Genomic DNA, 13,944 nt, shown 5'->3' on the forward strand with positions numbered 1-13,944 from the left:
GGAAGCAGCAGCAGCAGCCCGAAAACGCCGCACGGTGACCCCCGTCCGTCTTTCGCTCGACGGCCAGCCAGGAAAGCCACCGCCTCCGCCACTGCCTCCGCCGCCACCGCCGCCACTGCCTCCGCCACCGCCTCCGCCACCGCCTCCGCCGCCACCGCCGCGAGGGTGATGAGTGCCGTTGGCCGTGGCGACGGCAGGTTTCGCTACTGCCCCATGACGACGAGAGGAGCGGCGGGCGAGGTACCTCGCTGTTCACATTCGTTGCCGCTCCCCGCTCCACCCCACGCGACACACGCGCACGCACGCACGGCGAGACGCTGACACACACATACAAAGACCTCCCCCCACCCCCTATAGTGTTCACAGACCGTAGGGGCAAGTGCTGTTAAGCGAGCACCTATGAAGGCCGGAACGGCACACGAGGGGGTGGGGTGGCCAGCACCACGCCCGGCCGCCTTTGTCTCCCCCAGTGGCGATGTTTACACAACGCACCCGGTACCCACTTGAGGCCGAGTCGACCTAGGGGAGGCCCGGGACCGGATCAACTGACCGGTGTTGGTGGCCGTGAGCGGGAATCGAACTCGGGCCGCCGGGTTCGTAGCGCGGCGTAGCGCTACCCGCTACGACACCACCGCTCCCCCCTCTCAGGCACGCAGTCACACACACACGACACACGACACAGGCGGTGAGACACGCGGTGAGACACGCGGTGAGACACGCGGTGAGACACGCGGTGAGACACAGCGGAGGCGAGAGTCTGAGAGAGAGCAGCCCACGTGGTACAGCAACCAAGTGGTACAGTATTAAAAACCGGCAAGGTGCCCACGTGGGCGGTATACAAACGCACGCACGCACGCCGGGGAGTGCGCGTGGGGGTGAGTGGGGGGTGAGTGGGGGGTGGAGTGGGGGTGAGTGGGGGGTGAGTGGGGGGTGAGTGGGAGGTGGAGTGGGGGTGAGTGGGGGGTGAGTGGGGGTGAGTGGGGGGTGACAAGGAGGGATGTGCGCTACACGGGAGCGTGGGTGGCGCGCAGCTGGGACACTGGGCTAGCGTGGGCAACACTGGGGGGCGGGGAGGGATAAGGGGAGGGGGGGTGGACACAGATAGGGGGGGAGCGTGGGAAGGGGGAGGAGTCGGGGTTGGAGGTCGCGGGGGGGGGGGCGCGATGGGGGGTGAGGGGGGGGGGGCAAGCGTCTTCCCGACCGTCCACACTTGAGCCGCGTGACCCGGACCGCCACCCCCTCCCCCCCCCCTCCCTGGGGGGGGGGGGTGACCCCTCTCCCCTGCACCCCCCCCCCCCACTGTGTAACCCCCACCGCCCCAAGTGAGAGTGGCCCCCCGTCACCGTGTCTAAAAAAAAAGGAAATAAACGTACAGCATCTTCGTCGATAACAAAACTCTTAGCATCTATTGCTTGCTTGATAAAGGCCGCTGTGTGCAAGTCCTCATGGATGAAGGTGCGGGGGTGAGGGGGGGCATCATGCCCCTCTTGCCCCCCCCTCCCCCCCCCCCGCTTGTGCCGAGGCCCCCTCCGATCTGCCACTTGACCGGCGCCGCCGCGGTCAGTCTCTCCCGGCGGGGCCGTAGGCTGGGACGGAGCCGGCAGTGTCTCGGAGCCACGCGGAGTCTCTTCTTCTTCCTCCTCCTCCTCCTCCTCGTCCTCCTCGTCGTCGTCGTCATCCCTCTTCCACCGCCGGCGCCGTCGCTACCTCGTCACGATGAGCGCAATGTCGTCGGCGCTGGCGAGGAGGGCGCCGGCGGAGCTGGCGGCCGCGCCGGGCCCCAGCGCCGACGCCGAGCCCGGGGAGACGCGCATCTCGCGCAGCGCCAGCTCCAGCTTGTCCACGGCTTCGCGCAGCGCGAACTTGGCGCGCATCTGCTTGATGGCGCTCACGTACGCCTGGCACGACGCCAGCAGCTGCTGCCCGGCCTCCAGCACCGCCACGTGGGACACGACGGCCGCCGGCGCCGCCGGCGCCGGCGCCGCCGCCGCCGCCGTCGCCGCGGGGAGGGGGGAGGCCGAGGAGCCGCCGGCGCCGCCGTTGACGGCGACCCGCAGGGCCTCGGCTCGCTCCAGCACCGTGTCGCGCGTCACGCTCTGCCCGCTGGGCCGCGCCGGCCCCGCCGTCTTGCGCAGGGAGGAGCGCGCCGATGCGTGGGGGCCCAGCAGGTGGTGCTGCTGGGCGCCGACGGCTCCGCGCTCCGGCCCGGGGTTGGACGCCGTCCCCTTGGCCCCGCCCCTCGGCGGCGCCGAGACGCCGACGCCGACGCCGCCGCCGCCGCCGCCGGCGGCTGCCCCCTTGCGGCCGCCGTCCCCGTTGGCGGCCGGCCTGGCCCTGCCGCCGCTGCCGCCGCCGGCGCTCTCCGAAGGCCGCCCGTCGGCTGGCGCCGTTGCCGCGCCCGGCCGCGCCGAGCGGAGTTGCGCGGCCGCGCCGAGGCCCCCGCCGGCCCCCTTCTCCTTCCCGCCGCCCGGCGTTGCCAGAGCGGCCGGGCCCGGCGAGCCGTGCCTGTTCGCCAGCTCCCCCCGCCGCTGGCTCAGAGAGCCCGTAGCCAGGGGGGCGGCGGCGCCGGCGGTGGCGACGGCGCTCGCGGCGGAGGCACCGGAGGTCGCGGCGGCGGAGGCGGCGGAGGCGGCGGTCTCCGTGCCGGCGGCCGCCGGCGGCGGCGGCGACGTCGCGGCGGCGCCGGCCGGCGCCGCCCTCCCGGACGCCCTGCTGACGGCGGCCGCTCGCTCCCGCACGCTGGACGCCAGCGTGGCGGCGCGCTGCGCCACCCTCTGCCGGGGCCGCGGCGTCACCCCGGGGCCGTCGGCGTCCCCCATGCCCGCCGACCTCTGGAACGTCCGAGCGACGCTCGCCGGCGCCGCCGCGGAAGCCCTGGGCGGCGGGGTGGCCCGGCCATTGACGCAGCCGGCGACGCCGCCGCCGCCGCCGCCGCCGCCGCCGCAGTCGTCCCCGCGCCTGCGCGTCGGCAGGCACGGGGGCAGCGCCGAGCGCTTCCCGCCGGCGGAGGCGGCGGAGGGCGGCGCCCCGGCGCCGTCGCCGCCCCTGCGCTGGGCGTCCCCCGCCGAGCCGGCCGGCACGGCGGGACGCTGGCCGGCGCCGCGTTGGGAGGTCGCCCCCCCCTCCTCGTCGCTGCCGGCGGCGGTGGCGCCGCCGGCCGTCCTGTCCCCGGCGCGCTCCGGCTTGTCGGAGCGCCGCAGGAACCCGGCGAGCGCCGCCAGCCCGCCGTTGGCCAGCGCCGCGGCGCCGCCCGTCCCGTTCGCCGTCGCTCCCTGCTGCTGCTGCTGCTGCTGGTGGTGGTGGGCGCCGCCGTTTGCACCGGCGGCGGCGGCGGCGACGCTGCCGCCCCCCGGAGAGCCGGGGACCCTCCGACGCCGCGGCTCGGCCTCCCGGAACGAGCTGCTCCGCTTGGGAGGCGGCGGTGCCGCCACCGCCGCCGCCGCCGCCGCCGTTGTCGCCGGCGTCGTCCCGGCGGCCGGCGCGGCCGGCGGCGCCGGCGCCGGCGCGGTCGCCGGCGATACCGGCGCCGCGGTCGCCGCCGCGGACGCCGCCTGCTTCTTCTTCTTCCACATGAGCGAGCTGAAGAGGGAGCCCGGCTTGCGCTCACGGAAGAAGCCCTGGGGCTGGCGCTCGTCCAGCTCGGCCTGCGGGTCTGGGCGCCGGCGCGGACACACGCGGCGGCAGCACCGGCACCGTCATCAGCAGCACCGCCACCGTCGTCGACATTGCCGCCACCGTCGCCGCCGCCACCACCACCACGAGCACGGCTAACAACCAGTCCCACCAGTGTTGTCATCGTTACCACCATAGGAGGGAGGGAGAAGGGGGACAGGAGGGAGGGAGGGGAAGGGGGATGGGAGGGAGGGGAAGGGGGATGGGAGGGAGGGAAAGGGAGGTGGGGATCGGGGATGGGAGAGGGAGGGGAGGGGAGGGAGGGAGGGAGGGGAGGGGGTTGGATGGGCGGGGAGGGAGGGAAAGGGAGGTGGGGATCGGGGAGGGAGGGAGGGGAGGGAGGGAGGGAGGGGAGGGGGTTGGATGGGCGGGGAGGGAGGGAGGGAGGGGAGGGAGGACGTGATGTGAGTGATGTGAGTGATGTGAGTGAGGGTACCAGAATCGTGGCTGTGCGCCGTGCGGGGCAGGGTGTTTGCGCTGCCGTGCTGCTGCTGCTGCTGCTGGCCCCCGGGCGCCGTCGCGGCCCCGTCGCAGCCTCCCGCCCACTCTCGCCCCTCCGCGCCGGGGGCCCCCTCGGACCCCTCCTTGCTTTTGGGGGTCTTGGGGGGCAGCTCCGGCGCCCGGACGCCAGCGCCGGCACCCGGCGCCGCGGGTCCCCCGGCGGCGTTGGCCGTGATGACGGCGCCGCTGCCGCCGCCGCCAACCGAGAGCGGAGACGGAGCCACGGCCTTCTTCTCCAGCTCTCGCTCCACCTCTGGGGGGGGGGGGGGAGGGGTGGAAGGTGAGGGGGTTCTCGGTGATCCACGCTAGAACGAGTGTGTGTGTAGCTGTGTGTGTAGCTGGGGACGGGTGCGAGGGGCTGGTGACCCCTCCACCTTCAAAAAATGACCACGAAACTACGATTTAAATATATAACTAATAAGCTTGTGCCGGAGGCCCCGGGGGGACAGGCGTCTATGACGTCTCCTGGCCAAACCCCAATTGGCGGAGCCAGGAGATTGAATCTCTACCCTCGGGGCTCCTCCAGAAACAACGAAAAGCCACTTCGTGTGGCCACGTGGAATGTTCGAACGCTCACTGCGGAGGAGAGGCTGCCACTCCTCTGTCGGGAGCTGGACCGGTACCGCCTGGATCTCTGTGGCATTCAGGAGGTCCGGTGGACCGGTTCTGGCTCCTGCCACCATGAGGGGTGGACAGTCCTCTACTCGGGGCAGCAGACTGCCAAACAACAGGGTGTGGCTCTTTTGAACAAAAGAATGAAGAGGGCGTGGGAGCGTGGCGGTGAGGTGTGGGAAGCTGTAAGTACCAGGCTACTTTGGGCTCGCCTTCCCATCAACCGGAGGCGAGGAGTGGTGGTCGTGGTTAGTTACGCCCCCACCGAAGACGAACATCCATGGAGGGATGCAGGCAAAGCCGATGAGTCAGATGCCTTCCATGACCTCCTGTCACAGGTGCTGGCTAAAGTGGCCCCTTGGGATAGAGTCATCTTGTTGGGTGACTTCAATGCCCGAGTTGGTCATGATGCTGGCACCTGGTCTGGAGTGATTGGAGGGCATCGGCCAGATCAGCTCAATAACAACGGTAGGAGGCTGCTAGATTTTTGTGCAGCCCATGGGCTTGTAATTACCAACACGCTGTTCTGGCATTGGCGCATCCACACAACATCATGGATGCATGCCGGGTCCAAGCAAGAACATCTGCTGGACTACATAGTGACGGACCAGCAGATGCGAGCCCATGTCCTTGACACCAGGACCTACCGTGGAGCTGATCTGCCCTCTGACCATCGACTAGTCATCTGTAAGATGCGCTTGCCATTCTTCCACTCCGGTGGTGGGTGTACACCCAGGACCCCATTCCAACCTAAAGTGGCCTGGTCTCAGTTATCTGATGAAAGTTGCAAGCGAGAATTTCATCATCGTTTGCGACTGGGGTTGGCATTGTCTCCCACTCCTCCTGATGTCGAGAGTAAATGGGCGAGGTTCAGGACTGTCACTCATGCAGCTGCATTGGCTGCTTTGGGTACGCGGTCCAGACCTCCCCAGAGACCCTGGCTGACAGAGGAGGTGTTCAGTATAGTTGAGAAAAAGCGACAGGCCCACTGTCATCGGCTACAGAATCCCAAGTCAGAGAATGAGGAGGCTTACTTCAGCCTTCGCTCGGAGGTTTGGAGAGCCATGAGGCGCTGCAAGGATGGGTGGTGGTCGCGGGTTGCTGAGGAGATGGCGTCTGCCTCAGTGGCCCGCGATTACAAATCTCTGGTTAACTCCATCAAAAAAGTAACCTGCAGTGCCACACCTATTACCATAATTAGGGGAAAAAACGGTGATCCAATCTCTGACCCCCAGGAACAGGTTTGCAGATTTGCTGAGCATTTCTGTGAGGTCCTGGGGGAGGGAAACTCCCTTAGCCAGGAAAACATCGTGGCACAAAGTGGGGATGACCCTGCTGAGGCTGCGGTGCCTCAAATATTGGAAGAAGTCACCCCCTGTGAGTGGCTGGCTGAGGTGCCATCTGTTGAGGAAGTACTGAAGGCGATCCGGAGTCTGAGACCAGGAAAGGCACCGGGGCAGAGATGATCTCCCAAGCGAAATGCTGAGGGAGGGTGGCGTTTGTGCACAGACTGCCCTATAGGACATCATAACAACAGTCTGGACCACTGGACGGGTTCCGCAGGATTGGAAGGATGCCCTAGTGGTCCCCCTCTTTAAGAAGGGGGACCGCACAGACTGTAACAACTACAGGGGCATCTCACTCCTCAGTGTGTCGGGAAAGGTCCTGGCAAGGATTATTCAACATTGCCTTGCCAGGCACGCTGAGGAGAGGCTTGCGGAGCCCCAATGCGGTTTCAGGAAAGGGCGGTCCTGCACAGATGCCATATTTTCTGTTCGTCTGCTACAGCAGAGGTGTAGGGAATTCCAGCAAGACCTACATCTCTGCTTTATTGACTTGGTCAAGGCCTATGATACCATCAGTAGGCCTGGCCTCTGCGTTGTTCTTCGTGCTTTCGGAGTCCCTGACCCTCTGCTCACGATCATTAAGGACCTTCATGATGGTGAGTGGGCCCGGGTAAAACTACGTGGCCGGGAGTGAGAGCCATTCCCTGTACACCTTGGGGTGCGACAGGGATGTCCTCTGGCTCCCACATTTTTAACATCTATTTTGACCACGCAGTTCGTGAAGCCTTCAATAGCTGTACCGGGGGAATCTCCATATGGTACAGATATAATGGGAGGCTGATCGATGCCCGGGTGCGGTCAAGGGATGGCTCAACCACGTTATGTATGCCGATGATTTGGTAATAGCTGCTCATTCAGAGGAGGAGTTGAAGACGCTGCTGCTGAGACTGGAGCGTGCCACTAAGAGATGGGGCCTTACCATCAGCCCCACCAAAACTAAGCACCTGCCTGGGTATTTTGTACCATCGGACACTCTACCCCCACAACTCCCAATCGGTGATGGGGCAGTTGTGGAGAGAGTGGAGAGTTTCCCATACCTGGGCAGTGTGCTTATGACCAGTTCCAGTTTAACAGCAGAGGTCTCACTCCGAATCAGTCGAGCGGCAATATCTTTTCATCGGTTGCGTAACGCTGTGTGGAAGCTACCTGGTCTGTCACTCCGCACTAAGCTTCAGGTCTTCTCGGCCACGGTCATTCCCTCCCTTCTCTACGCTTGCGAAACGTGGACCCCCCTAATGGAACATCTTCACCAGTTAGAAACATTTAGGCTAGCCTCCCTACGATCCATCTTGGGTTTAACCAGGCTGGATTGTGTGAGGAGCTCACAAATCCCTTGAAAGATCTGGGCAAGGTTCCATCGGTGAGCTCCTCCGGCAGGCAAGGCTGCGTTGGCTGGGTCATGTAGCCCGCATGCCCAGCCACCGCATGCCGAAACAGCTTTTGTTCGGCCGGATCGAGGTGGTTAAACGGGCGCGGCACGGGCTAGAGAAGAGATGGAGTGATGTGGTACAGGAGGACGTGGAGCGAGTGGACTTGCCGATGACTGGTACCAGCGGTGTCAAGATCGGCCTCTTTGGAGGAGGCTCATGAAGGATGCTACTGGGCAGTTGGAGGCAGTCGCCCTCCAACAACAACTGAGGGTGGAGGAGCGACGCTCACAACGAGCAGAGCGCCGGGTGGCTAAAGCACAGCAGGTTGGCACAGTAGGGGGCACAGGTGGTGCATCAGCCAGTCATCTCAGTCATCTCAGTCAGTCGACCCATGGCTGGGTCTGCCCCGTGACCTCCTGCCAGCGGGCGTTCGACACTTCACGTGGCCTCAAGGTGCACATGGCCTGGCACAAGCGTCGTGGTGACGTCACCCCCACTTAGTGGCGAATGGCGGTTGTTGTTGTTGTGTGTGGCTGTGTGTGTATGTGTGGTGCCGGTTGGTAACGCTGTGGTGGATGCGAGCATTGCCAAGAGGGGGAAAATCCAACTCCATTCGGCTTTTCCCCTCATGGCTCTTGTAGTTACCATGGCAGCCAATGAGGGGCTCTGGACGGGTGCGGGGGCTGGTTAACCCCTCCACCTTCAATCCAAGTACCACTAAGCCACGTGTTAAAAATCTAACTAAGCTCGTGCCGGAGGCCCCGGGGGGTACAGGCGTCTATGACGTCTCCTGGCCAAACCCCATTTGGTGGAGCCAGGAGATTGAATCTTTACCCTCGGGGCTCCTCCAGAAACAATAAAAAGCCACTACGGATGGCCACGTGGAATGTTCGAACGCTCACTACGGATGAGAGGCTGCCACTCCTCTGTCTGGAGCTGGACCGGTACTGCCTGGATCTCTGCAGTATTCAGGAGGTCCGGTGGACCGGCTCTAGCTCCTGCCACCATGAGGGGGTGGCTGGTCCTCTACTCGCACAGACTGTAACAACTACAGGGGCATCTCCCTCCTCAGTGTGCCGGGAAAAGTCCTGGCAAGGATTATTCAACATGGCCCTTACCAAGTTTTCGTGACTGCAGGGATCCATACTCTTTGAGGAGAGGCTTGCGGAACCACAATGTGGTTTCAGGAAAGGTTGGTCCTGCACAGATGCCATATTTTATGTTCGTCTGCTACAGCAGAGGTGTAGGGAATTCCAACAGGACCTACATCTTTGCTTTATTGACCTGGTCAAGGGCGATGATCCCATTAGCAGGCTCGGCCTCTTCGTGCTTTCGGAGTCTCTGACTCTCTGCTCACAATCATTAAGGACCTTCATGATGGTGAGCAGGCCCGGGTAAAATTACGTGGCCGGGAATCGAAGCCATCCCCTGTTCACCTTGGGGTGCGACAGGGATATCCTCTGGCTATTTCGACCATGAAGCCTTTGATGGCTGTACCGGAGGAATTTCCATCTTGCACAGATACAATGGGAGGCTGATTGATGCCCGGGTGTGGTCAAGGGATAGCTCCCTATTGGTCAACCATGTTATGTATGCTGATGGTCTGGTGATTGCTGTTCACAAAGAGGAGGAGTTGGAGGTGCTCCTGCTGAACCTGGAGCTTGCCACTAAGAGGTGGGGCCTAACCATCAGCCCCACCAAAACTAAGCACCTGCCTGGGTATTTTGTACCGTTAGACACTCCACCTCCATTACTCCCAATTGGTGATGGGGCAATTGTGGAGATAGTGGAGAGTTTCCCATACCTGGGCAGTGGGCTCATGACCGGCTCCGGTTTGACAGCAGAGGTCTCACTCCGAATCAGTCGAGCGGCATGTTTTTATCGTCTGCGTAACGCTGTGTAGAAGCTAGCTGGTCTGTCACTCCATACGAAGCTTCCGGTCTTCTCGGCCACAGTAATGCCGATCCCTTTTCTACGCTTGCAAAACGTTGACCTCCCTCATGGAACATCTTCGCCGGTTAGAAACATTTAGGCTGGCCTGCCTACGATCCATCCTGGGTTTAACCAGGCTGGATTGTGTGAGGAGCTCACAAATCTTTGAAAGATCTGGGCAAGGTCCCATCTGTGAGCTCCTCCGGCAGGCAAGGCTGCATTGGCTGGGTCATGTAGCCCGCATGCCCAGCCACCGCATGCCTAAACAGCTTTTGTTCGGCCGGATAGAGGGGGCTAAACGGGTGCGGCACCGGCTAGAGAAGAGATGGAGTGATGTGGTACAGGAGGACGTGGAGCTGAGTGGACTTGCCGATGACTGGTACCAGCGGTGTCAAGATCGGCCTCTGTGGAGGAGGCTCGTGAAGGACGCTATTGGGCAGTTGGAGGCAGTCGCCTGCCAGCAACAACGGAGGGCGGAGGAGCGACGCTCAGAACAACGACCGGAGCACCGGGTGGCTAAAGCACAGCAAGTTGGCACAGTAGGGGGCACAGGTGGTGCATCAGCCAGTCATCTCAGTCAGTCGACCCGTGGAACCTGGCTCTGCCCCGTGACCTCCTGCCGGCGGGCGTTCGACACTTCACGTGGCTTCAACGTGCACATAGCCTGGCACAAGCGTCGTGGTGACGTCACCGCCACTTAGTGGCGAATGGCGGTTGTTGTTGTACGTGTGTGTATACATGTGTACGTGTTTGCACGTTTGTGTGTATGTGTGTGTGCGTGTGTACGTGTGTGTGCGCGTGTGTGCGCGTGTGTACGTGTGTGTGTGCGTGCGTGTGTGCGTGCGCGTGTGTGTGCGTGTGTACGTGTGTGCGTGCGTGTGTGTGTGCGTGTGTACGTGTGTGTGTGCGCGTGCGTGTGTGTGTCTGTACGTGTGTACGTGTGTGTGTGTGTGTGCGTGTGTGTGTGTGCGTGTACGTGTGTGTACTTCTGTGCACGTGTGTGTATGTGTGTGTGCGTGTGTGTGCGTGTGTGTGCGTGTGTGTACGTGTGTGTACGTGTGTGTACGTGTGTGTGTGTGCGTGCATGCGTGCGTGTGTGTACGTGTGTGTACGTGTGTGTGTGTGCGTGCGTGTGTGTACGTGTGTGTACGTGTGTGTACGTGTGTGTACGTGTGTGTGTGTGCGTGCGTGTGTGTACGTGTGTGTACGTGTGTGTACGTGTGTACGTGTGTGTGCATGTACGTGTGTGTACTTGTGTGCACGTGTGTGTACTTGTGTGCACGTGTGTGTATGTGTGTGTATGTGTGTGTGCGTGTACGTGTGTGTACGTGTGTGTACGTGTCTGTACGTGTGTGTACGTGTGTGTACGTGCGGTCACCGTCAGAGATGCTGGAGTCATGGAACATGGTGTCGAAGGCGCGGTGAGTCTCGGCAAACGAAGGCCGGTCCAGCGGATTCCACTGCCAACCTGCACAGTCAACCACCCACACAGTCCACCACCCACACAGTCAACCATCACGCAGTCAACCAACCGCACAGTCCACCACACGGTCAACCACCCACACAGTCCACCACACAGTCAACCACCCACACAGTCAACCACCCACAAAATCAACCACCACACAGTCAACCACTACAAAATCAACCACGCAATCACCCACCCACACAGTCAACCACCCGCAAAGTCAACCATCACGCAGTCAACCAACCGCACAGTCCACCGCCACAATCACCAAGCAATCCACCACCGCACACCCAGTCAACCACCAACACCACTCCCCACTCTCTGGCGAGAGAACCAGAATCGGGATTGCTTATTTATTTATTCACACCAGGAGATCAATCTGATGAGCTACAAAGCTCCCTATTCACGAATCTCCAGGAGGAGCCGTGTGCTCAAGCCGTGCTGGCTCCAAGCCCGTTGCCCCCGTCCACGTGCTCAGGATTTTCCACAAAGCCCCGGGCCAGGCCATGCGTTGTGGTGTCTAGGAGATGTTGACTACCTCGCCTGGTATACAGGAGGTCTGTGTCTCTCTCTCATCATCATCATGGTGGCTATGAGATGTTGACTACCTCGCCTGATATACAGGAGGTCTGTGTCTCTCTCTCATCATCATCATCATCACGGTGGCTATGAGATGTTGACTACCTCGCCTGGTCTACAGGAGGTCTGTGTCTCTCTCTCATCATCATTACGGTGGCTATGAGATGTTGACTACCTCGCCTGGTACACAGGAGGTCTGTGTCTCTCTCTCATCATCACGGTGGCTATGAGATGTTGACTACCTCGCCTGGTATACAGGAGGTCTGTGTCGCTCTCTCATCATCATCACGGTGGCTATGAGATGTTGACTACCTCGCCTGGTCTACAGGAGGTCTGTGTCTCTCTCTCTCATCATCATCATGGTGGCTATGAGATGTTGACTACCTCGCCCGGTATACAGGAGGTCTGTGTCTCTCTCTCATCATCATCATCATCATCACGGTGGCTATGAGATGTTGACTACCTCGCCTGATCTACAGGAGGTCTGTGTCTCTTTCTCATCATCATCATCATCATCACTGTGGCTAGGAGATGTTAACTACCTCGCCTGGTCTGCAGGAGGTCGTGGGTTCGATCCCGACCCTGACGACGCCTGCTGCTACTGCTGCTGTAGATTTGGAGTCTGCGTCTCTCTCTCTCTCTCCGTGGCTTTTTCCTCCGGGTCCTCCTCCGGCTTTGCCCTCCACATTTAGAATCGGCGTCACCACGCGTTTCGGATTCCAGTATTTGGCTGCCACTATACAATTCCACGTGATCGTCGCGGCGATCATCGCGGCGATCGTCGCGGCGATCATCGCGGCCATCATCGCGGCGATCATTGCGACGATCATCGCGACGATCATCGCGGCGATCATCGCGGCGATCATCACGGCGATCATCGTGACGATCATCGCGGCGATCATCACGACGATCATCGCGACACTCAGCCACTTCGTTGTGCTGTTGCCATTTGCGATGGTCCAGGGCGTCGCTTCCACGAAAAAGCGACACAGCTCAGTGGAGCCCTTACCTGGCAAAATAAAAAGGTCTGTTTTAGTGTGGGTCTCTGTGAGTATGGGTGTCTGTGGGTCTCTGTGAGTATGGGTGTCTGTGGGTCTCTGTGAGTATCGGTGTCTGTGGGTTTCTATGAGTGTGGGTCTCTGTGAGTATGGGTGTCTGTGGGTCTCTGTGAGTGTGGGTCTCTGTGGGTCTCTATGAGTATGAGTGTCTGTGGGTCTCTATGAGTATGGGTCTCTGTGGGTCTCTATGAGTATGGGTCTCTGTGGGTCTCTGTGCGTCTCTATGGGTCTCTATGAGTATGGGTCTCTATGAGTATGAGTCTCTGTGGGTCTCTCTGAGTATGGGACTCTGTGAGTCTCCATGAGTATGGGTCTCTGTTGGTCTCTATGAGTATTGGACTCTGTGGGTCTCTATGAGTATGGGTCTCTGTGGGTCTCTATGAGTATGGGTCTCTGTGGGTCTCTATAAGTATGGGTCTCTGTGGGTCTCTATGGGTCTCTATGAGTATGGGACTCTGTGGGTCTCTATGAGTATGGGTCTCTGTGGGTCTCTGTGGGTCTCTATAAGTATGGGTCTCTGTGGGTCTCTGTGGGTCTCTATAAGTATGGGTATCTGTGGGTCTCTTTGGGTCTCCGAGTATGGGACTCTGTGGGTCTCTTTGGGTCTCTATGAGTATGGGACTCTGTGGGTCTCTTTGGGTCTATGGGTGTCTATGAGTCTGTAGAAACACACGTTTTAGAGTATTTTCCTGCTATAAATGTTGGCGTGATGATGATGGTGATGATGATGACAAGCCACTTCGTTGTGCTATCATTTGGCCAGACTTATTCTTCGTTTACCACCTCCAATCAGTACGTTCGGCTACGTACGGCGCGAAAGAAGTTGTACGTACTGTGCATAACAGACATACCAGACCAGAGCTAACCCACAGACACTTTTAAAACTACTCTATTGAGCAGCAGCAACAGCAGCAGCGTTTAGTTTTAGTTGCAGGCCCTGCCTATCTGGTGGCGGGAGTGAGTGCGAGCGTTGTGTGTGTGTTTGTGGTGTGTGTGTGTGGTGTATGTGGTGTGTGTGTGTGGGTGGAGTATGCGGTGTATGTGTGTGCGGTGTGTGTGTGTGTGGTGTGTGAAGTGTGTGTGGTGTGTGCGTGCCGTCTGTACGGTGTGTGTGTGCGGGGGTGTGAAGTGCGTGTGGGGTGTGTGCACGGTGTGTGTGTGGTGTATGCGGTGTGTGTGCGGTGCGTGTGTGGTGTGTGCGGTGTATGTGTGGTGTGTGTGTGTGTGCGTGGTGTGTGTGTGCGGTGTGTGTGTGTGGTGCATGTGTGTGTGTGCGGTGTATGTGTGTGCGGTGTATGTGTGTGCGGTGTGTGTGTGTGCGGTGTGTGTGCAGTGCATGTGTGTGTGTGTGCGTGGTGTGTGTGCGTGGTGTGTGTGTGTACGGTGTATGTGTGCGTGGTGTGTGTGTG

The 13,944-nt window shown here is 60.9% G+C and overlaps 1 protein-coding gene across 5 annotated transcripts in view; it reads right to left on the minus strand.

The window, feature by feature from the left end:
- Positions 1-762: 762 nt before the first annotated feature.
- Positions 763-13,944, minus strand: part of LOC116938389 (uncharacterized) — a 49,215-nt gene continuing 36,033 nt past the window's right edge. For all 5 annotated transcript variants that reach the window (XM_076056037.1, XM_076056038.1, XM_076056036.1 and 2 more), the window contains 3 exons: positions 10,812-10,901; positions 4,109-4,426; positions 763-3,652 (listed from right to left, as the gene is read on the minus strand). In XM_076056037.1, coding sequence (XP_075912152.1) covers positions 1,704-3,652; positions 4,109-4,426; positions 10,812-10,901 — 2,357 coding nt within the window. In that variant the 3' untranslated portion in view covers positions 763-1,703. The remainder of the gene's footprint in view (positions 3,653-4,108; positions 4,427-10,811; positions 10,902-13,944) is intronic.

The sequence above is a fragment of the Petromyzon marinus genome, chromosome 74 (genome assembly GCF_048934315.1).
Source record: "Petromyzon marinus isolate PM22_M1 ecotype Great Lakes invasive population chromosome 74, UKy_Petmar_22M1.pri1.0, whole genome shotgun sequence".
Lineage (NCBI taxonomy): Eukaryota > Metazoa > Chordata > Hyperoartia > Petromyzontiformes > Petromyzontidae > Petromyzon > Petromyzon marinus.